This window comes from Oncorhynchus mykiss, chromosome 4 (genome assembly GCF_057628025.1).
Source record: "Oncorhynchus mykiss isolate SJ-2025 chromosome 4, ASM5762802v1, whole genome shotgun sequence".
Taxonomy (NCBI): domain Eukaryota; kingdom Metazoa; phylum Chordata; class Actinopteri; order Salmoniformes; family Salmonidae; genus Oncorhynchus; species Oncorhynchus mykiss.
In genome coordinates, this window is record NC_143025.1 from 7,146,461 (window position 1) to 7,170,000 (window position 23,540).

Below are 23,540 nucleotides of genomic sequence, written 5' to 3' on the forward strand. Positions count from 1 at the left end.
AGGATAATCCAGGCCAGAGCTTCCACGATAGCCCCACTATGAAGGGCCCCTATTTCCTGGGTAGGCTTTAGCTCTGAATTCACCCTTCTTACGACTCAGACCAATGCACTCAGTACCTATAGTTCAGTCTCAGGCTATTTTATACCAGCAACTCAGCAACTCAGCAACTCAGCAACTCAGCAACTCAGGTATTACACTAATTAACCAGATGCTAAAAAAAAATCCTCAATCAATCCATTTCAGAAACCTAGAGTAAAATGCACTTGCATGACTCTTTCATGACACGGGGTTTCAGAACAATAAAACAAGTTTATTCAAAATTCCAGAAACAGGCATAAAAAGTCCCAGCTCAATCAATCAATCAATCAATCAATCAATCAATCAATCAATCAATCAATCAATAACACAAATCAATAATCACACAAGGAATTATCCATGGATTAGATACCTTCAGCACCCTTATCTAAAACCCCTACTAGGCTACTAATGCAATATTTGTTTTGCCTATTACAATTCCGTGATGAGCACAGCAGTTAAAAAACGAGACAGACGGTCTCTTACCGTCTACCACTATAAACAGTCTTTTGTCGCCCCCCTGTGGAGGATCAGTCCCTCAGTTGGTGTTTAAAAACGAACAGCTACTTAAAATGTATATCAATAAGGTAACCTTAAGGAGTCCTTCTAGAACTTTACTTTAATATTTTAAGAACACAACCAAGTATAATCCAAATCATATATGAGCTTTTTAGCTCATATACTGTTTTTATATACTGTATAATATATACAGTATATACAGTATATGAGCTAAAAAGCTACAGTCTTCAACAGACAACAGGCTCTTCTAACAAGTCCAAAGACACTCTTCTTCACGAACTAAATCCTGTCTCTTTTATATCCTAATCCTTGTCCTAATAACACCTGCTGCCCAAATGACCTGTCTGTGGTCCCAGCACTGCCCCTGTGGTCATTACTCCTTGCCTACCAGCACTTGCGGTTTTGCTGACGCCTCTACAAAATTCCTGCACCTGTATCTGCAAACCCTCTCATGACCCTTAAAGGGGCATTTCCAGCCAACCACAAACCACACATTTTTTCTTACCCTAAGGCTTTCTAAAACCACAGGCTCCCCACCCCAGGCTCAAGCGAGCCGTGACGCACGTAACCCCTAACCCCTCCATGAAGGATGCGGGCTCCGATACCAAATGTAACGAGCCTCATCTCATAAGGATCCGAGCCCCGTATCACTATGGTTACCTGACCTCCTTTTAGGTCTCTCCTAACTAGTCTGACCTGGGGTTATTCTAGGTCAAACTAACATCCTTAATATATCCAGCTAAACATCATCATCACTACTAGTTTTTTTATTTTGATTTATTTAACCTGTATTTAACTGGGTAAGTCAGTTAAGAACAAATTCTTATTTACAATGACGGCCTACCCCTCGGCCAAACCCGCACGACACTGGGCCAATTGTGTGCCACCCTATGGGACGTTACAATTTCAACAGTTAAATCTTCATCAGTTACATTTTCAACAGTTACAACTTCAACAGTTAAACCTTCAACAGTTACAACTTCAACAGTTACAACTTCAACAGTTAAACCTTCAACAGTTAAACCTTCAACAGTTACAATTTCAACAGTTAAATCTTCATCAGTTAAATCTTCATCAGTTAAATCTTCATCAGTTAAATCTTCATCAGTTAAATCTTCAACAGTTACAACTTCAACAGTTAAATCTTCATCAGTTAAATCTTCAACAGTTAAACCTTCAACAGTTACAACTTCAACAGTTAAATCTTCATCAGTTAAATCTTCAACAGTTACAATTTCAACAGTTAAATCTTCATCAGTTAAATCTTCATCAGTTAAATCTTCATCAGTTAAATCTTCATCAGTTAAATCTTCATCAGTTAAATCTTCATCAGTTAAATCTTCAACAGTTACAACTTCAACAGTTAAATCTTCATCAGTTAAATCTTCAACAGTTAAACCTTCAACAGTTACAACTTCAACAGTTACAACTTCAACAGTTAAACCTTCAACAGTTAAACCTTCAACAGTTAAACCTTCAACAGTTACAACTTCAACAGTTACAACTTCAACAGTTAAACCTTCAACAGTTAAACCTTCAACAGTTAAACCTTCAACAGTTACAACTTCAACAGTTACAACTTCATCAGTTAAATCTTCAACAGTTACAACTTCAACAGTTAAATCTTCAACAGTTAAACCTTCAACAGTTACAACTTCAACAGTTAAATCTTCAACAGTTACAACTTCAACAGTTACAACTTCAACAGTTAAATCTTCAACAGTTACAACTTCAACAGTTAAACCTTCAACAGTTAAACCTTCAACAGTTACAACTTCAACAGTTACAACTTCATCAGTTAAATCTTCAACAGTTACAACTTCAACAGTTAAATCTTCAACAGTTACAACTTCAACAGTTACAACTTCAACAGTTAAATCTTCAACAGTTACAACTTCAACAGTTAAATCTTCAACATCCCATCATCATCGTATTATTTCAACATTGTAAAATTTCACTATCAACCTCCTACAGGCCCTAAAGCAGTATCCTCCACGCCTGATAGACATCGTCCAAATGTACTGTACCTTGAAACAAACACCTTCACCCTCTCACTTCTCCCTCTCCTCCCTCTCTCACTTCTCCCTCTCCTCCCTCTCTCACTTCTCCCTCTCCTCCCTCTCTCACTTCTCCCTCTCCTCCTTCTCTCACTTCTCCCTCTCCCCCTCTCTCACTTCTCCCTCTCCTCCCTCTCTCACTTCTCCCTCTCCTCCCTCTCTCACTCCTCCCTCTCTCACTTCTCCCTCACCTCCCTCTCCCTCTCCTCCCTCTCTCACTTCTCCCTCACCTCCCTCTCCCTCTCCTCCCTCTCTCACTTCTCCCTCACCTCCCTCTCCCTCTCCTCCCTCTCTCACTCCTCCCTCACCGTTCTACTATATTACTTATGTCATCCTTTAACAGTCCCCAATGTTTCCAACCTTGAACATTAAACATATTTACAGTGCCTTGCGAAAGTATTCGGCCCCCTTGAACTTTGCGACCTTTTGCCACATTTCAGGCTTCAAACATAAAGATATAAAACTGTATTTTTTTGTGAAGAATCAACAACAAGTGGGACACAATCATGAAGTGGAACGACATTTATTGGATATTTCAAACTTTTTTAACAAATCAAAAACGTAAAAATTGGGCGTGCAAAATTATTCAGCCCCTTTACTTTCAGTGCAGCAAACTCTCTCCAGAAGTTCAGTGAGGATCTCTGAATGATCCAATGTTGACCTAAATGACTAATGATGATAAATACAATCCACCTGTGTGTAATCAAGTCTCCGTATAAATGCACCTGCACTGTGATAGTCTCAGAGGTCCGTTAAAAACGCAGAGAGCATCATGAAGAACAAGGAACACACCAGGCAGGTCCGAGATACTGTTGTGAAGAAGTTTAAAGCCGGATTTGGATACAAAAAGATTTCCCAAGCTTTAAACATCCCAAGGAGCACTGTGCAAGTGATAATATTGAAATGGAAGGAGTATCAGACCACTGCAAATCTACCAAGACCTGGCCGTCCCTCTAAACTTTCAGCTCATACAAGGAGAAGACTGATCAGAGATGCAACCAAGAGGCCCATTATCACTCTGGATGAACTGCAGAGATCTACAGCTGAGGTGGGAGACTCTGTCCATAGGACAACAATCAGTCGTATATTGCACAAATCTGGCCTTTATGGAAGAGTGGCAAGAAGAAAGCCATTTCTTAAAGATATCCATAAAAAGTGTTGTTTAAAGTTTGCCACAAGCCACCTGGGAGACACACCAAACATGTGGAAGAAGGTGCTCTGGTCAGATGAAACCAAAATGTAACTTTTTGTCAACAATGCAAAACGTTATGTTTGGTGTAAAAGCAACACAGCTGAACACACCATCCCCACTGTCAAACATGGTGGTGGCAGCATCATGGTTTGGGCCTGCTTTTCTTCAGCAGGGACAGGGAAGATGGTTAAAATTGATGGGAAGATGGATGGAGCCAAATACAGGACCATTCTGGAAGAAAACCTGATGGAGTCTGCAAAAGACCTGAGACTGGGACGGAGATTTGTCTTCCAACAAGACAATGATCCAAAACATAAAGCAAAATCTACAATGGAATGGTTCAAAAATAAACATATCCAGGTGTTAGAATGGCCAAGTCAAAGTCCATACCTGAATCCAATCGAGAATCCGTGGAAAGAACTGAAAACTGCTGTTCACAAATGCTCTCCATCCAACCTCACTGAGCTCGAGCTGTTTTGCAAGGAGGAATGGGAAAAAATTCAGTCTCTCGATGTGCAAAACTGATAGAAACATACCCCAAGCGACTTACAGCTGTAATCGCAGCAAAAGGTGGCGCTACAAAGTATTAACTTAAGGGGGCTGAATAATTTTGCACGCCCAATTTTTACGTTTTTGATTTGTTAAAAAAGTTTGAAATATCCAATAAATGTCGTTCCACTTCATGATTGTGTCCCACTTGTTGTTGATTCTTCACAAAAAAATACAGTTTTATATCTTTATGTTTGAAGCCTGAAATGTGGCAAAAGGTCGCAAAGTTCAAGGGGGCCGAATACTTTCGCAAGGCACTGTAACATTCAACATTTAATTATTGTTTTAAATAAATTCTAATATTTTTTTTCTTATTATATAATATATAATATCAGTTTTTCTTTCAATGTTCATTCTCCGTTGTAGGAGTGCAAGGGAAACTTATTCATGAGTGTGTGTGTGTGTGTGTGTGTGTGTGTGTGTGTGTGTGTGTGTGTGTGTGTGTGTGTGTGTGTCTCTGTGTGTGTCATTCATATATATCAGATATTCGTAGTGTAACAAAACTGCTAACACATATTCAAAATACTATCAAGACTAAACATATGCGAGAACAATTCAGATCGACCACACGGTGGCGCTATAACAGGCACATGGTCATATCTATTGATCGGTTTGACTCAGAATGATGGAATTTGACGCACACGCTCAGGGATATGAATCTTAGCAAAGCTGTAAAGGACGCTTCAGTTTGGCCACATGGTGGCGCTGTTGGATGGGGGGGGGGGGGGGGGACATTCACGCAAGCTCATTGGCTCATCGCATCCACATTGTTTGCGCAAAAGTCTTGGAAAATAAAAGATGTGTATCTGTAGATGTAGTGTACCAAATTTGGTGCCGATCGGGTCCAGCGGTTCAGCAGAAACATATGTTTGAAAGTAGTTGACGTCATTGAAAATGGTCCAAAATACATCAAAAGCTTAATATATTGCATGATCCGTTTGATTTTGTGTTCTGATATATGGCATTCATAGGAAACAGTAGCACAGTAACTCATCCCAGGGCAATGTGTCCAATTGGTTCTGATAGTGGCACAATGGGCCCTCATAACTGAACCCCGGCATTGCTGCTTACAACTATAGTCTGTCTGTGTTCTTGATCCTGTGTTACATCGGTATTTAGGCTCAAACAAGTCCTATGCATAGATAATCCATGGTCCGTTTATGTTTTAACGTGTGTCAACATCAACAACAGTTTCCAAATAGAAAATATACTTTTAACCTAGGTGCTAATCAGTCGTAGTCTATCGTTTCTGCTAAAGGGAGTCATGGCTCTGTTTTTAAGGGTGGGTCTGAGTCATATTTCATTGTTCGTTTTACACAAATAATTGTATATTTTCAATTATAAAACAAGCTCGTATTTCTATGTGAATTTGGTTAAGGGTTGCCCTCCCCCCAAATATTTTTAATTTTGCAGCTTAACATTTTTATCTTAAATGGGATTGACGTCACAGGTGCATAATTGGTACGTCCCAAGGATAACACAGTCTGATTTAGGTTCTGTAAAAGGCACTGCGTGATCAATCTGACGTCTGCATTGGCCATGCAGCATTTACAGTGATAAGGTGATACGGTGACACGGCCTCTGCAGAAGTCAGAGGTCAGAGCAGCTTAGAGCTGTCGTAAAGGAAGTTGTCAAAAGGAAGTGAGTTTGTGTTCATACAGGACTTCCTGCCCTCAACTACTGTCAACCAATCATGTCAATGCGGAGGTATACCGAGCCCTCCGCATTGTTACAAAATTATTTGAGAGGCGTACGGCGATGTGGTACAGAGCTCAATTTGGCCTCTGCGTTGTTTCCGGAGGCTATGCAATTGCGTCACACTATCCATACGGCGCCTCCGACCACAAATTTGGGTTAAAGCATGAGTTGGCTTTTAGAGAAGGGGGTAGTTGTAGGTAGCTACATCCCTGGAGTGACTCGTATTATGGGCGTGTCGAGAAAAGTAGGAGAGCAGTGCCAATTGGGCTGATTTGTTGTCACTCAAGACCGTTTTGGGGAGGAAGAATTGAGGGGCAAAGAGAGGGGGAGGAGGTCTAAGAGAGCGAGTGAAGAAGAGGGTGAGCTTGAGTTGGATAAAAATGGTTGGGAAAAAAGGAGATAGTTTGTTAAAGAAGACTGGTAGAAAGTGTAAGCAGAGGGTGCTGAAGGCAGGAGGAGAAATGGAAGTGAATGAGGGTGAAGTATCGGAGGTGGTAGGTGTGAGGAAGTTATCGGGGACCGAGGTTCAGGATGAAGATGAGTCTTTGACAGTAGCAGTGAAGTTTATGGAAAAAGTGGACTCTTGCCTTTGGCTGATCCATTTGTGGTTTCACCATGGGTGAAAAAAAGAGTTGAGACATGTGGAATCGTTGGGGGTAACCAGAAGTGGTCTAGTGATAATTGTTTGTGTTTCTGTTGGTCAGAGGGAGAAGGCACTCGGAGTAGAACAAATGGGGGCAAGAAAAGTGAATTGTTTCACTCCCAGGGTGCCAATGAAAGGAGTGATAACTGGGGTAGCAGTACATATAAAAGTTGACCAGCTGAGGGGAAAGATTCCCTGTGTATGTGATGCTTGTCGTTTGATACGACGCAGACAGGGTGACGAGAGTGGGGAAACAGAAGAGTCATTTTCTGTTCTTTTGAGTCTTGAAGTTGAGTCTTTGCCTGTCAAAGTGATGTTAGGATATATAAGTTATCCTGTATGAGTGTACATGTGGCAGCAGTGTGTAGGAGGGAGGGTCCAAGGTGTGCAGAAGTGTGCAGAAGAGACAAAGGAATGTGTAGTATTGGGGGAAAGTAGTGGAATGTGTTAATTGTAGAGGTGCCCATGGAGCTGGAGATCAGACATGAGAGAGGCAGGTTGAGGTTTCCAGGGTTAGAGTAGAGCAGAAGTTGTCATATGCTGAGGCAGTGAAGAAAGTAGAGGAAGATGGGTTAAAGAGGAGGAGGAGTGGTGAGAGTAGTAGAGATATACCAGTACAGAAGGATAGGCCAAAAAAGTGATACATGTTTCAGTAAGATTGGATTTTTAGCATTTATAGCAATGGTTATCAACTGTACTGCAGGGATGGAATGGAAGTCACAGAAAATAGAGGTTGTGGTGGCAGCTGCAGAGAGCTATTTGGGTGTGTGAGACTTGACATCAGAATAATTACAGGATGTGTTAAGTGGTGATGTCTCATCCTTTCAGGATGATGGAATGAGGTAGAAATAAATACATTTAATTAGTGGAGTAGGGTGGTGATATTTTTATTTTATATCATTTTGAAATTAGTGAGTGTAGTGTTTAGATGGTAGGGCATTTATTCAGTACATTTTTCAAGAAAAGTATAAGGGAGTTTTACTCCAGTCTATTAGGTGGTGGTACTGTAACAAATTGGATGCCAACTGCCGTTAAACCTCATAGAAGAAGAAGAAGACCGTTTTGAGGGGCTGCTTTGGCCGGTGTGTTTCAAACTTTCAGCGCGTGTTCAGTAGAGATGTCGGTAGATGTTTCAGCTAACGTAACATTTTGCTACTCAGTTAGAGCTCTGTATTTGGTGTAACGTTAGCTAGCTACCAGTATCTATGTTCTTCATATATGTAGCTAGCTACATAAATGTGTGTATACCAAGCTAACTAACCTAACATTAGTCTGTTAAAGAAGCTAGCTAGCAACGTTAGCAGCTAAGTGTTAGCCACAGATTGACCTAAAGGCAAATTGTGTTTTGTTTCTGATTGTTGTTCCACTTCACCCTTCACCAAAGTTTAGAATTGTAAAGAATAGAGAATAAAACCTGACTATTTTCGACTGCTTCGAGACTCCTGGTTATACTGTACACCATATAAAATATTTACCTTTATTTAAATAGGCAAGTCAGTTAAGAACAAAGTCTTATTTCCAATGACAGCCTACCGCGGAACAGTGGGTTAACTGCCTTGTCCAGGGGCAGAACGACAAATATTTTTTCCCCCCAGTTGTCAGCTACGGGGATTTGATCCAGCAACCTTTTGATTACTGGCCCAAAGCTCTAACCATTAGGAACATGACCAAGCTAAACCTTGATGTGTGATTGTTGACTCCCTCTATCATGACTTATACCCTATGGAACATCTGTGGTTCAAGATTGTTTAACTTTGTTCAGCTTGACTGGATAGGCCATATTACGGGTATTTGGCAGTGACAATCAATTTTTTTTAAATGTATCAGACTGTGAGAAGTGACGCTTTGCCCCAGATATATCCTTAACATATATAGCCCACCAAATCAGGATTTTATATAATACACACAGAAATACACTGCACATGTCCTTATCAAATTGAACATGGGGGTTCTCCTGTACGTACTGCTGTTTTCTAGTGTCACTAACGGGATGAAGGAGTGCAATCTGTTCAGTTTACAATGAGAAGCTGAGGAGAGAAGTTTAAACTCTGGGTGGAGTACACAGGAAGATGATTTTATTTGTCTGTTCCACCTTGTGTAAATAAAAGGCCACTGTAAAATGTGCCGTTTTGTCACACAACACAATGCCACAAAAGGGGGGGGGGGGGGGGTGACGACGACGACCTAGAGAGGAGTGAGTGGCCAATCCTCTTCTGTCTGTGCCAGGTTGAGATTTAAGAGTACACGTGGCCAATTAAGGTCAATTATTCTTCCAACTGTCAGAGATGACTGGGAGTTTGATTTTGAGCATGTTAACACAGTTTCAGTCACACTTTAGCGCAGAAGTCATTAGGTTAGTCTTTTCATATTATGTTATGTTATCTACAGTGGATTTACGATGGATTTCTGGTAGGAGTAATTCTGATGGATTTTTATTGTTGACCTTGTCATTGAATAGAATGACAATAGAATACAGAGACGTTGCCCAGCAGTTCCCGTTCTAAACTGGTTTGCTGCCAGATTCAAGAGTAAATTATTGAGCCAAAAAACGATTTTATTGTCAGCTACCGCCGGCGACACAATCATGATGCCCTCCCTGTAGTACATGAAGGACTTCACCAGAGCACTAGTGGTTTTAGCATCGACTCGTAGTGCAGCCCAATCAGCCACGCAAAACGGTATTGAGTGACAACAAATCTGCCCAATTAGCTGATTCGCTTTCCATTACACCCACTTCTTTCGACAAATCCACTCGCCCATACTCTGGTCTTCATAACGGGCTGCAGCTACACATACCGAAGATTTTTATAACTAACCCAAGATAGACCACAACCTGTCTTTCCAATGGGTGAAAATGAGTCATAGTTGGGCAGAACAAGCACAAGCTAGCGAGATCCTATTGGCGTGTTCTGGCATATATTTACATATGGCAGTTAGGGTACGCCTACTCTGAAGTGCACGTGTACAATAACTCAATTCGACTTTGCGCTCCTAAACTGCGCGACTTTCCATTTAAATGACAACGTCTACAAAACTTTGTCAACTCTGTTCATAACGGATTGTAGTTTTGAGAAAAGAAAACTGTATTGAGATCAAATGTTTCATCAATGAGAAAATGTGCAGAACGGTGAGACAAAATTCCTCTCCTTCCATCTTCTCCCACTGCCGGCCACTGGGCTTCCTCTCATTACCATATTTGGTAGTGAGTGGAAACGCCCAAGCAGTGCTTCACATTTATACATCTGGTGAAATATCTGTCTCATTGTTCTATCTGTGCCCATACTTGTTCCGTAACAGAGAACAGATCTAATAAATATAAATAGTAATGGTGTCTTGTTGTAGGCACTAACTGCGCCATGCTTTTGTTGGACAAAGCCTATGGGGAATTGAATATCGTTTTTGAAGGGTTTATTGATAAACGCCTGAAAATAAGGTCCACGGTCCACACAGGTTAAGGAGATATAATACGGTTTAATCTATGAGATAATCTTCATCAGCTAATGTCACTTTTAGTGATTAAAAAAAATACAAAATGATGTAATAAAAAAAGCACATAACGGTTTGATAATCCATAAAGGTCATGTTAACTGACTAATATTATCTCATACAATTTATTATTTTTTACCTTTATTTAACCTGGCAAGTCAGTTAAGAACAAATTCTTATTTTCAATGACGGCCTAGGAACAGTGGGTTAACTGCCTGTTCAGGGGCAGAACGACAGATTTTTTTTACCTTGTCAGCTCTGGGATTTGATCTTGCAACCTTTACGGTTACTAGTCCAACTCTCTAACCACCAGGATACCTGCCACCCCAAACATATAAGATCTTCTAAACCTGTGTTAAACTCAGACCTTATCTTCAGGCGTTTATCACAAAACCATATTCTTTCCCCATTCATTTGTGCCCATGGCTGAACGAACCAGAGGTAACTCAGTTTGGGGTTTTAGGACTACAAACTGGCGAGCTCTGAGCACACATTGCTGTGAGCTGTTCCATGGGCATTTAGGCATTTGTATTTACTTGTAAGAGTTTATTCAGCTAAAAGTTGTTGGGCTGCTGAGTGGCTCAGTGGTCTAAGGCACTGCATCTCAGTGCAAGACTACAGTCCCTGGTTTGAATCCAGGCTGTATCACATCCAGCTGTGATTGGGAGTCAGTGGGGCACAGTTGGCCCAGGTTTGGCTGGGGTAGGTAGTCATTGTAAATAATAATTTGTTCTTAAACTGACTTGCCTAGTTAAATAAAGGTTAAATTAAAAAAATATATATATGTCAAGCCTTTTCAGTGGTGGAAAAAGTACGCAATTGTCATTCTTTAGTAAAAGTATAGATACCTTAATAGAAAATGACTCAAGTTAAAGTCACCCAGTAAAATACTACCTGAGTAAAAGTCTAAAAGTATTTGGGTTTAAATTTCCTTAAGTATCAAAAGTAAAAGTATAAATAATTTAAAATGTCTTACATTAAGCATCATTTTCTTGTTGGAGTATCCCAGGGGCACACTCCAACACTCAAGACATCATTTACAAACAGAGCATGTGTGTTTAGTGAGTCCGCCAGATCAGAGGCAGTAGAGATGATCAGGTATGTTCTCTTGATAAGTGCGTGAATTGAACCATTTTCCTGTCCCGTTGAGCATTCAAAATGTTACGAGACATTTTGTACTCAGTACGTTTGGGTATCATGGCAAATATATGGAGTAAAACGTTTTTTTTTTTGTTTGTTAGGAATGTAGTGAAGTAAAAGTAAAAGTTGTAAAAAAATATATAAATAGTAAAGTTAAGTACAGATACCCCCAAAAAACGATTTAAGTACTACTTTAAAGTATTTTTTACTTAAGTACTTTACACCACTGATCCTTTTCGGTTAGTGTGCATGTATTTGTTGTGTTTTTCCCATTTATTTGTTGTGATTTTGCCTTGTATTCACTGATGCCTACACGCTGGACATCCTGCCTTCCGGCACTTCTGAATAAACCGTTAGGCACTTAATGGCCTTTTTGCCTTTTTGTCACCATCGTTGTTCCGCTATTTCAGAGTTGTTTACCCTGTTGCAGAATACCGTGCAACGGGATTATAATAGAATAACTAAATGCCAATTCAATTCCACTAAGATTAAATGACAAAAGCTGTCCTATAAAGTCACTTTTTTTTTGCCACATTAAAGCAGTAAGAAATATTTAATGATCTTGTCCTTTGAATCACTTTGTATGTGTTATACTGTCTGTAACGGTTGAACGTAACCAGCTCAGTGCCGACAGAGTTTATGGAGTCAGGCCCCTCCCCTTTAATGACGATATTTTTTTGTCAGGGGACTTTGGGGCTTGGTGGTGTCTCTTGAGCGCAGTTTCAAGATTCATCTTGAGAAGGTAGCAGTACATTTACCGCTCAAAGTGAGTCCGGGGCCTAAGGCGTGGGCTTGGAGTCCTGACTCAAAAGATACCTCCTTGTTTTTACCCGGCCGAACGTCGTTCCGCGAGGGCTCGGCAAGATGAGTGACAGGAGTCGACTAACGGGAAAGATTGGAGATGAAACTTTGATTGAGATGAGCCAGAACTCCCTATGTGATGGTAAATTGTTCCGCTTACTTGTGTCAGACTAGTTAGGCAGACAGCGCCGCATTGAACTGGTTGATGTTCCATGCTCTTGCTTGCTTGTTTACAGATTTATGATAATCAAATTAGTAGGTTATTTGTCTTTAGGTATGAGATGCAGATTGATCTGTAGTTTATACAATCATATTGTTGCTTATAGGCCTAACAGTTACGCATTTAATTGTATTATATGCAGACCAACTCAACCGAAGGGACTGTAAACACGAGTTAGGCCTAATAAACACTTTGTCATGCACAAAATTAATATGTCTCAGACCCCAACAATTTACCGTTTTATTGAATAAAGCCATTATTTAAGAAGTTGATTTACAGTAGACCTGTAGACTACTCAGATTGATACGGTTTAAAATATCAGCAACCTCTTAAAGATTTCATAAAAAAATACAGTAATTACATTACCATGCAGGAACATGGACATCGATAAGGTATCATAATAATGGTGTTATTCAATCTATCCAGGACGTTGTGTTTTAGCACTGGTCGCCGTTTTACTGTGTATTATCAGCATAGTCATTGTTAAATCAGTTTTTTGTCCGGAGAGTAAACTGTCGGTTTTCAGACCTCCCCTTTAACACACTACCCAGGCTGCCTCATGGTCAGACCCGGACTTGTCGAGAATTCCTTTTTAGGCTTAACATGGTCATGTTGTTAGTGGGGAACCCCCCTCTCTCTCTCTCTGATCTGGAAAAAATTCTCTGCCTGCTTCAGAATACAGAATAGCATTTCATATACACAGGCTACAAGTAAACGTTCCCTATACCTGCTGAGCATAACTTTGTCAGCAAAGCAACGTTTTATAGCCTTACCATCTATGATAATACTGTATATCAGATGAGATGGATTACTTTGAATGTACCCCAGTCCCCAGCATTCTTTTTAGATGACTGTCTGTCGCCATGTTCTTTAGTTCAGTACTTACTGTAGAAGTTATAACAGAGAGAAGTCTTTGATACTTAAACCTAACCCGAACCCGAGTACAGTAGTTACCTAAGCAATAAGGCACCTCAGGGGTTTGTGGAATATGGCCAGCATACCCCAGCTAAGGGTTGTTCTGGATACAGCCCTTAGCCGTGGTATATTGGCCGTATACCACAAACCCCTGAGGTGCCTTATTGCTGTTATAAACTGGTTACCAACATAATTAGTACAAAAAGTACAAATAAATGTTTTGCCATAACAGTAGTATACGGTCTGATATACCACGGCTGTCAGCCAATCAGCATTCAGGCGCTCAAACCACCCAGTTTATAATGTAGAAGTTATAACAGAGAGAAGCGTCTATGGTACTTAAACCTGAGATCTGAGTGAGAATGGCTCAGGCTACACCCTAAACAGCACCCTATTCCCTATATATAGTGCACTACTTTAGACCAGAGCCCTATGGCACCCTATTCCCTATATAGCGCACTACTTTAGACCAGAGCCCCATGGCACCCTATTCCCTATATAGTGCACTACATTAGACCAGAGCCCATGATACCCTATTCCCTATATAGCGCACTACTTTAGACCAGAGCCCCATGGCACCCTATTCCCTATATAGTGCACTACATTAGACCAGAGCCCATGATACCCTATTCCCTATATAGTGCATTACTTTTGACTACTTCCCTATGAGCCAATGACTCAATGAAGAGTGTGTTGTTGATGGTGTTGGACAAGGTTCATGTGTCTCTTTTTACAGTCTATGTGGTATATCACCATGGTGATGGGAGATTAGGATAGGGAAGAAGAGATTAAAGAAGAAGACCATCATAAAATTCCAAATGGACAGATAACACTGACACGGTGTCTTTTGTTTTCCAACAACACAACAAGGCCAGTTTTATGGCCAAGCACCCACAGGCTGATAATAAATATTTACATGTACCTAACACTTTTCATATGTTGTTGCTCTTTTGGTCCATTAAATATGAGTATTTTCAATAAGTAAACATTAAAAAATGTAAAATACTTGATGAAAATTTATGTTTTTCCTTCAGTTTATCATACGACCATCATTAACATTTTATTTATTTTTTTCCGTTTTTTTGTCCGGAGAGTAAACGGTCGGTTTTCAGACCTCCCCTTTAACACACTACCCAGGCTGCCTCATGGTCAGGACCCGGACTTGTCGAGAATTCCTTTCTAGGCTTAACATGGTCATGCTGTTAGTCAGTACCCCTCCTCTTTCTCTGAGCTGGAAGAAATACTCTGCCTGCTACTTCATCCATTTGTCCAGAAAAATGTATTAACGCAATATGCAAATATGTGCATATTTAATTAGATATTGCATCATTTGCAGGAAAATTATAATACAATAAAGTATGATGTTTGTGTCTACATTCAACTGGTAAAAGTTGATTGTGATGTAATTTAAAGGGGAAAAATTACTCTATGAGGGTGTGGTGCCTGGCCTTAAAACATAAACCGATTTATTTCAGACATAGGTCACATTTGGTACAAAGTTTAGTAGGTCTCTCTCTCTCTCTCTCTCTCTCTCTCTCTCTCTCTCTCTGTGGATGTATATATATGTGTGTGTGTGTGTGTGTGTGTGTGTGTGTGTGTGTGTGTGTGTGTGTGTGTTAGTGATGTTTGGGTTGACTCACTGTATCTACAGTATAGGTTACATGGAGGTTTTATCTGGCGTTAGTGCCTAACCTACTGTAAACCTAAGTTTTAGGGCCTAACTGTAAGCTTGCCAAATATACACCACATGCCAAAATACTTTTGGGAACATGGGCAGAAAATGTTAACGTCGATCCACTGAGGCAAAAAAAGGACAATGTCAGAGTTTAATTCAATAAGATGAAATCTGTGAAATGGAGAGTTGAAAGTATATAGAAGGGAGATCCAGAACAGTAGTCTGATGTTCTAGAAGAGAGGACCAGAACAGTAGTCTAATGTTCTAGAATGGAGAACCAGAACAGTAGTCTAATGTTATAGAAGAGAGGACCAGAACAGTAGTCTAATGTTATAGAAGAGAGAACCAGAACAGTAGTCTAATGTTCTAGAAGAGAGGACCAGAACAGTAGTCTAATGTTATAGAAGAGAGGACCAGAACAGTAGTCTAATGTTCTAGAAGAGAGGACCAGAACAGTTGTCTGTTCTAGAAGAGGACCAGAACAATAGTCTAATGTTCTAGAAGAGAGGACTAGAACAGTAGTCAAATGTTCTAGAAGAGAGGACCAGAACAGTAGTCTAATGTTCTAGAAGAGAGGACCAGAACAGTAGTCTGTTATAGAAGAGAGGACTAGAACAGTAGTCTAATGTTATAGAAGAGAGGACCAGAACAGTAGTCTAATGTTATAGAAGAGAGGACCAGAACAGTAGTCTGTTATAGAAGAGAGGACTAGAACAGTAGTCTGTTATAGAAGAGAGGACCAGAACAGTAGTCTGTTATAGAAGAGAGGACCAGAACAGTAGTCTAATGTTCTAGAAGAGAGGACCAGAACAGTAGTCTGTTATAGAAGAGAGGACCAGAACAGTAGTCTGTTTAGGAAAGATTTGGTCAAGTGGTGAAAGAGGATGATAGCAGTGTTATGATGTGTGATGATTGTGAGGCGCTATAGAAATTTGACAGTCACGAGGCGGGACTTCAAAATGGAGCATCAAGGGAACTGACTGTTCGGATGGGTTAAGTGGAATAGTAGCCTGACTGAACTCTGGACACTGACTGTAGGTCTATATCCTCTGACATAGCCTCTAACTGAACTCTGGACACTGACTGTAGGTCTATAGCCTCTAACTGAACTCTGGACACTGACTGTAGGTCTATATCCTCTGACATAGCCTCTAACTGAACTCTGGACACTGACTGTAGGTCTATAGCCTCTGACATAGCCTCTAACTGAACTCTGGACACTGACTGTAGGTCTATAGCCTCTGACATAGCCTCTAACTGAACTCTGGACACTGACTGTAGGTCTATATCCTCTGACATAGCCTCTAACTGAACTCTGGACACTGACTGTAGGTCTATAGCCTCTGACATAGCCTCTAACTGAACTCTGGACACTGACTGTAGGTCTATAGCCTCTGACATAGCCTCTAACTGAACTCTGGACACTGACTGTAGGTCTATAGCCTCTGACATAGCCTCTAACTGAACTCTGGACACTGACTGTAGGTCTATAGCCTCTGACATAGTCTAATATAATATTCTGACATAGTCTAATATAATATTAACTCCTGCAGAAGTAAGCATTTCTTGCAGTAAAATGCTACCCTATATATAAATTCTTACTTGGGAACAGGAGTGGAGAAATATGATTTCTCTAAACTTCCCTAAATTTCGATGCGAGAGAAGCAGAGATGAAAGAGAACTTTACAGATGTCGACTAAGATTAAATCATTCATGCTATCATTTATGACAGGGCTGTCCAACCCCGTTCCTGGAGAGATACCGTCCTCTAGGTTTAACTCCAACCCTGTTCCTGGAGAAATACCGTCCTCTAGGTTTAACTCCAACCCTGTTCCTGGAGAGATACCGTCCTCTAGGTTTAACTCCAACCCTGTTCCTGGAGAGCTACCCTCTTCTATGTTTAATTCCAACCCTGTTCCTGGAGAACTACATCTGATTCTAATAATTAGCTGGTTGAAAAGCTCAATCAGGTTAGTTACAACTGGGGTTGGAGTTAAAACCTACAGGAGGGTATCTCTCCAGGAACAGGGTTGGAGTTAAAACCTACAGGAGGGTATCTCTCCAGGAACAGGGTTGGAATTAAACCTAGGGGACGGTATCTCTCCAGGAACAGGGTTGGAGTTAAACCTAGAGGACGGTATCTCTCCAGGAACAGAGTTGGAGTTAAACCTAGAGGACGGTATCTCTCCAGGAACAGGGTTGGAGTTAAAACCTAGAGGACGGTATCTCTCCAGGAACAGGGTTGGAGTTAAAACCTACAGGAGGGTATCTCTCCAGGAACAGGGTTGGAGTTAAAACCTACAGGAGGGTATCTCTCCAGGAACAGGGTTGGAGTTAAAACTAGAGGAGGGTAGCTCTCCAGGGACAGGGTTGGGCAGCCCCGATTTATGACATTATTGTGGTGAGCAAGGGTTTATTTAGTCTACTTGGGCAACAAGTAGGATAATGACAGAAGAAAAGCTGCATGTATCTAATTATAGACAAGTTGACTAACAAAAAACCAACCAAAATGTTGGATATTATAATCAGAAACATAGGCCTATCTAAAAAGGCCTGTCAAAAGAGGTTTGTCCTAGTCCCAACGCGCACTAGCGACTCCTTGTGGCAGGCCGGGCGCATGCACGCTGACTTTGGTCGCCAGTTCTATGGTGTTTCATTGGTGCGGCTGGCTTCCGGGTTAAGCGAGCAGTGTGTCGAGAAGCAGTGCGGCTTGGCAGGGTCGTGTTTCGGAGGACGCGCAGCTCTCGACCTTCGCCTTCGAGTCCGTACGGGAGTAGCTACGATGGGACAAGACTGTAACTACCAATTGGGGAGAAAATGGGGTAAAAAGTTTTTAAAAAGAATCACACAAATAAATAAAGGATAGTTCTGCGCAAGTTCTATATTTGGGGGTTTGGGTCGTGTGCAGGCCTCACATTGTCACTTTATCACATATAATCGTGCGTTTGTGGATGGGTTATTAGCAATTGCGGGTGGGTGCGGGTGAACAAACAGTTGCCCCGCCTATCATTAGCGTGCGTGCGTTGGGTCTGGTGTATGGTAAGTATCTGCCCCTCCTACAGGCAGCAGGAAGTTGCATCTGTAGTGTGACCACAGCTTGTTAGCTGCTCTAGTTGGTAGAATAGGACGGGGGGGAAGTTTCCTGTCACAGGAAAGCAATGCAAACAAGGCTACGTCTTAGAGAACAAAGTTATTTGACAGGACCGTGACTTGTCTCAAAACAAGTGCACTACTTTGGTCAAAGGTTGTGTACTATACAGGTAATAGGGGGCCATTAGGTTGAGCTAAGTCATAGAAAAGTAGGATACTGTTTACCGTCGTCTCCCTTAACAACCTGGAGATATGGGGTCAATGACATGACATCTTAGGCACTTCAAAATACATTTATCATTTTATATCTCATTACAGTTCAAATTGTGTCTGTAACTGATTGTGTACTTGGTACTTTAGAGATAACCTGGAGATAGCCACAAGGAGACAAACACCACATTTAGACCTTTAAGCTATGTGTATTAGCTCACCTAAAGGGGAATTGGACATACTATCAAAACCTTTGAGTTATTGGATAACTACCCCGTAGATAATTCTGCATGTATTAAAGAACTGCTTTTTTTCCATTGTTAGCCTATAGCCCACACCTCTCATCTCCTTCACTATCTGAGCCTACAGCCCACACCTCACATCTCCTTCACTATCTGAGCCTATAGCCCACACCTCTCATCTCCTTCACTATCTGAGCCTACAGCCCACACCTCTCATCTCCTTCACTATCTGAGCCTATAGCCCACACCTCTCATCTCCTTCACTATCTGAGCCTACAGCCCACACCTCACATCTCCTTCACTATCTGAGCTTATATCCCACACCTGTCATCTCCTTCACTATCTGAGCCTATAGCCCACACCTCTCATCTCCTTCACTATCTGAGCCTACAGCCCACACCTCTCATCTCCTTCACTATCTGAGCCTACAGCCCACACCTCACATCTCCTTCACTATCTGAGCTTATATCCCACACCTGTCATCTCCTTCACTATCTGAGCCTATAGCCCACACCTCACATCTCCTTCACTATCTGAGCCTATAGCCCACACCTGTCATCTCCTTCACTATCTGTCATCTCCTTCACTATCTGAGCCTATAGCCCACACCTCTCATCTCCTTCACTATCTGAGCCTATAGCCCACACCTCTCCTCTCCTTCACTATCTGAGCCTATAACCCACACCTGTCATCTCCTTCACTATCTGAGCCTATAGCCCAAACCTCTCATCTCCTTCACTATCTGAGCCTATAGCCCACACCTGTCATCTCCTTCACTATCTGAGCCTATAGCCCAAACCTCTCATCTCCTTCACTATCTGAGCCTATAGCCCACACCTCTCATCTCCTTCACTATCTGAGCCTATAGCCCACACCTGTCATCTCCATCACTATCTGAGCCTATAGCCCACACCTGTCATCCCCTTCACTATCTGAGCCTATAGCCCACACCTCTCATCTCCTTCACTATCTGAGCCTATAGCCCACACCTCTCATCTCCTTCACTATCTGAGCCTATAGCCCACACCTCTCATCTCCTTCACTATCTGAGCCTATAGCCCACACCTGTCATCTCCTTCACTATCTGAGCCTATAGCCCACACCTCTCATCTCCTTCACTATCTGAGCCTATAGCCCACACCTCTCATCTCCTTCACTATCTGAGCCTACAGCCCACAACTCTCATCTCCTTCACTATCTGAGCCTACAGCCCACACCTCTCATCTCCTTCACTATCTGAGCCTATAGCCCACACCTCTCATCTCCTTCACTATCTGAGCCTATAGCCCACACCTCTCATCTCCTTCACTATCTGAGCCTATAGCCCACACCTGTCATCTCCTTCACTATCTGAGCCTATAGCCCACACCTGTCACCTCCTTCACAATCTGAGCCTATAGCCCACACCTGTCATCTCCTTCACTATCTGAGCCTATAGCCCACACCTGTCATCTCCTTCACTATCTGAGCCTACAGCCCACACCTGTCATCTCCTTCACTATCTGAGCCTATAGCCCACACCTCTCATCTCCTTCACTATCTGAGCCTACAGCCCACAACTCTCATCTCCTTCACTATCTGAGCCTACAGCCCACACCTCTCATCTCCTTCACTATCTGAGCCTACAGCCCACACCTGTCATCTCCTTCACTATCTGAGCCTACAGCCCACAACTGTCATCTCCTTCACTATCTGAGCCTACAGCCCACAACTCTCATCTCCTTCACTATCTGAGCCTACAGCCCACACCTCTCATCTCCTTCACTATCTGAGCATATAGCCCACAACTGTCCTCTCCTCCTTGGCTGTGTGGTATTTTCTGAACATCCTCGATGTTGATCAGAGAGAGAGTCCCGAGAGGCCTGTGTCCTTGTGGTATTTCCCCCCAGTAATCAGCTGTCCTCTGTATACCAACAGCAGTTGAATTGTTCTAGTCTTGCATGGGTTAATCAAGGGTGGAATTTCCTGCTTATGTCCTGTTGAATCCGAGAATCTTGCTACCAGGATTTCTGGAAAAGTAATCAGATTTAAGGGTCGGGTTTCACTGTTCCACTGTACTGCAGTGTTCCACTTTACTGCACTGTTCCACTTTACTGCACTGTTCCACTTTACTGCACTGTTCCACTTTACTGCACTGTTCCACTGTTCCACTGTACTGCACTGTTCCACTGTACTGCACTGTTCCACCGTTCCACTTTACTGCACTGTTCCACTGTTCCACTTTACTGCACTGTTCCACTGTTCCACTTTACTGCACTGTCACACTGTTCCACTTTACTGCACTGTTCCACTGTTCCACTTTACTGCACTGTTCCACTGTTCCACTTTACTGCACTGTTCCACTGTTCCACTTTACTGCACTGTCACACTGTTCCACTTTACTGCACTGTTCCACTTTACTGCACTGTTCCACTTTACTGCACTGTTCCACTGTTCCACTTTACTGCACTGTCACACTGTTCCACTTTACTGCACTCTTCCACTGTTCCACTTTACTGCACTGTTCCACTGTTCCACTGTACTGCACTGTTCCACTGTAATCCACTGTTCCACTGTACTGCACTGTTCCACGGTTCCACTGTACTGCACTGTTCCACTGTAGTGCACTGTTCCACTGTACTGCACTGTTCCACTGTAATCCGCTGTTCCACCATACTGCACTGTTCCACTTTACTGCACTGTTCCACTGTAGTGCACTGTTCCACTGCAATCCACTGTTCCCCTATACTGCACTGTTCCACTGTAGTGCACTGCACTCTTCCACTGTAATCCACTGTTCCACTCTTATCTACTGTTCCACTGTACTTCACTGTTCCACTGTACTGCACTGTCCACTGTTCCACTGTAGTGCACTGTTCCACTGTACTGCACTGTTCCACTGTTCCACTTCACTGCACTGTTCCACTTCACTGCACTGTTCCACTGTAGTGCACTGTTCCACTGTACTGCACTGTTCCACTGTACTGCACTGTTCCACTGTTCCACTTCACTGCACTGTTCCACTGTAGTGCACTGTTCCACTGTACTGCACTGTTCCACTGTACTGCACTGTTCCACTGTTCCACTTTACTCCACTGTTCCACTGTAGTGCCCTGTTCCACATTACTGCACTGTTCCACTGTACTGCACTGTTCCACTGTAATGCACTGTTCCATTGTACTGCACTGTTCCACTGTTCCACTGTAATCCACTGTTCCACTGTTATCTACTGTTCCACTGTACTGCACTGTTCCACTGTACTGCACTGTTCCACTGTAATCCACTGTTCCACTGTTATTTACTGTTCCAATGTACTGCACTGTTCCAATGTACTACACTGTTCCACTGTACTGCACTGTTCCACTTCACTGCACTGTTCCACTGTAGTGCACTGTTCCACTGTACTGCACTGTTCCACTGTTCCACTTTACTGCACTGTTCCACTGTAGTGCCCTGTTCCACATTACTGCACTGTTCCACTGTACTTCACTGTTCCACTGTTCCACTGTAATGCACTGTTCCATTGTACTGCACTGTTCCACTGTTCCACTGTAGTGCACCGTGCCACTGTACTGCACTGTTCCACTGTTCCACTATACTGCACTGTCCCACTGTACTGCACTGTTCCACTATACTGCACTGTTCCACTGTTCCACTGTACTGCACTGTTCCACTGTTCCACTGTACTGCACTGTTCCACTGTTCCACTATACTGCACTGTTCCACTATACTGCACTGTCCTACTGTACTGCACTGTTCCACTATACTGCACTGTTCCACTGTTCCACTATACTGCACTGTTCCACTGTTGCACTGTACTGCACTGTTCCACTGTTCCACTGTACTGCACTGTTCCACTATACTGCACTGTCCCACTGTACTGCACTGTTCCACTGTACTGCACTGTTCCACTGTTCCACTGTACTGCACTGTTCCACTGTTCCACTGTACTCAACTGTTCAGCTGTACTGCACTGTTCCACTGTTCCACTGTACTGCACTGTTCCACTGTTCCACTATACTGCACTGTCCCACTGTACTGCACTGTTCCACTGTACTGCACTGTTCCACTGTTCCACTGTACTCAACTGTTCAGCTGTACTGCACTGTTCCACTGTTCCACTGTACTGCACTGTTCCACTGTTCCACTATACTGCACTGTCCCACTGTACTGCACTGTTCCACTGTACTGCACTGTTCCACTGTTCCACTGTACTCAACTGTTCCACTGTACTGCACGGTTCCACTGTTCCACTGTACTGCACTGTTCCACTGTTCCACTGTACTGCACTGTTCCACTGTTCCACTGTACTGCACTGTTCCACTGTTCCACTGTACTGCACTGTTCCACTGTTCCACTGTACTGCACGGTTCCACTGTTCCACTGTACTGCACTGTTCCACTGTTCCACTGTACTGCACTGTTCCACTGTTCCACTGTTCCACTGTACTGCACTGTTCCACTGTTCCACTGTACTGCACCGTTCCACTGTTCCACATGTTTTCAGCAGCTGTAGAGTCATTGATAAAAATTGACAAAGCTGGTCACAGTCAGTCTTCTGTAGTGACATCTCCTTCTCTTTCCCTTTCTTTTCTGTACTGGGAAACCAGTGTATTAAGTCAGACCGCCCAGCTACAGCTATTTTGTTGGTTGACTAAACTGTACTTTTCAGAAGTCTTCTCTCTTCTCTCAGTTCCCACTGTGATTGAATAGATCAGGATTAGAGAGACGAGAGTAACATGAGTTTAGGCTAAAACAAAAATAGAAGTAGGTATTCTGTAACTTAACTAAAACACTAGTAGGAATTTACTATAGTTACCTATGTTTTTGTTGTTGTTGTTTTTTTTACTTTATTAAAACAACAATACAAAACAAAGATGATGTGAATGGCCGCCTCCCATCAGTGGGTTATCTGGTCAGTTGGTGCTCTGGTCACTGGGTGCTCTGGTCACTGGGTGCTCTGGTCACTGGGTGCTCTGGTCAGTGGGTTCTCTGGTCAGTGGGTTCTCTGGTCAGTGGGTGCTCTGGTCACTGGGTGCTCTGGTCAGTG

The 23,540-nt window shown here is 42.4% G+C and overlaps 1 protein-coding gene across 4 annotated transcripts in view; it reads left to right on the plus strand.

Moving 5' to 3' along the window:
- Positions 1-11,958: 11,958 nt before the first annotated feature.
- Positions 11,959-23,540, plus strand: part of LOC110521188 (anoctamin-5) — a 79,999-nt gene continuing 68,417 nt past the window's right edge. For 2 of the 4 annotated variants that reach the window (XM_090231005.1, XM_090231006.1), the window contains exon 1: positions 11,959-12,302. In XM_090231005.1, the coding sequence (XP_090087131.1) occupies positions 12,224-12,302 (79 nt within the window). In that variant the 5' untranslated portion in view covers positions 11,959-12,223. The remainder of the gene's footprint in view (positions 12,303-23,540) is intronic. The other 2 variants (XM_090231004.1, XM_036969466.2) reach the window with 1 other exon arrangement.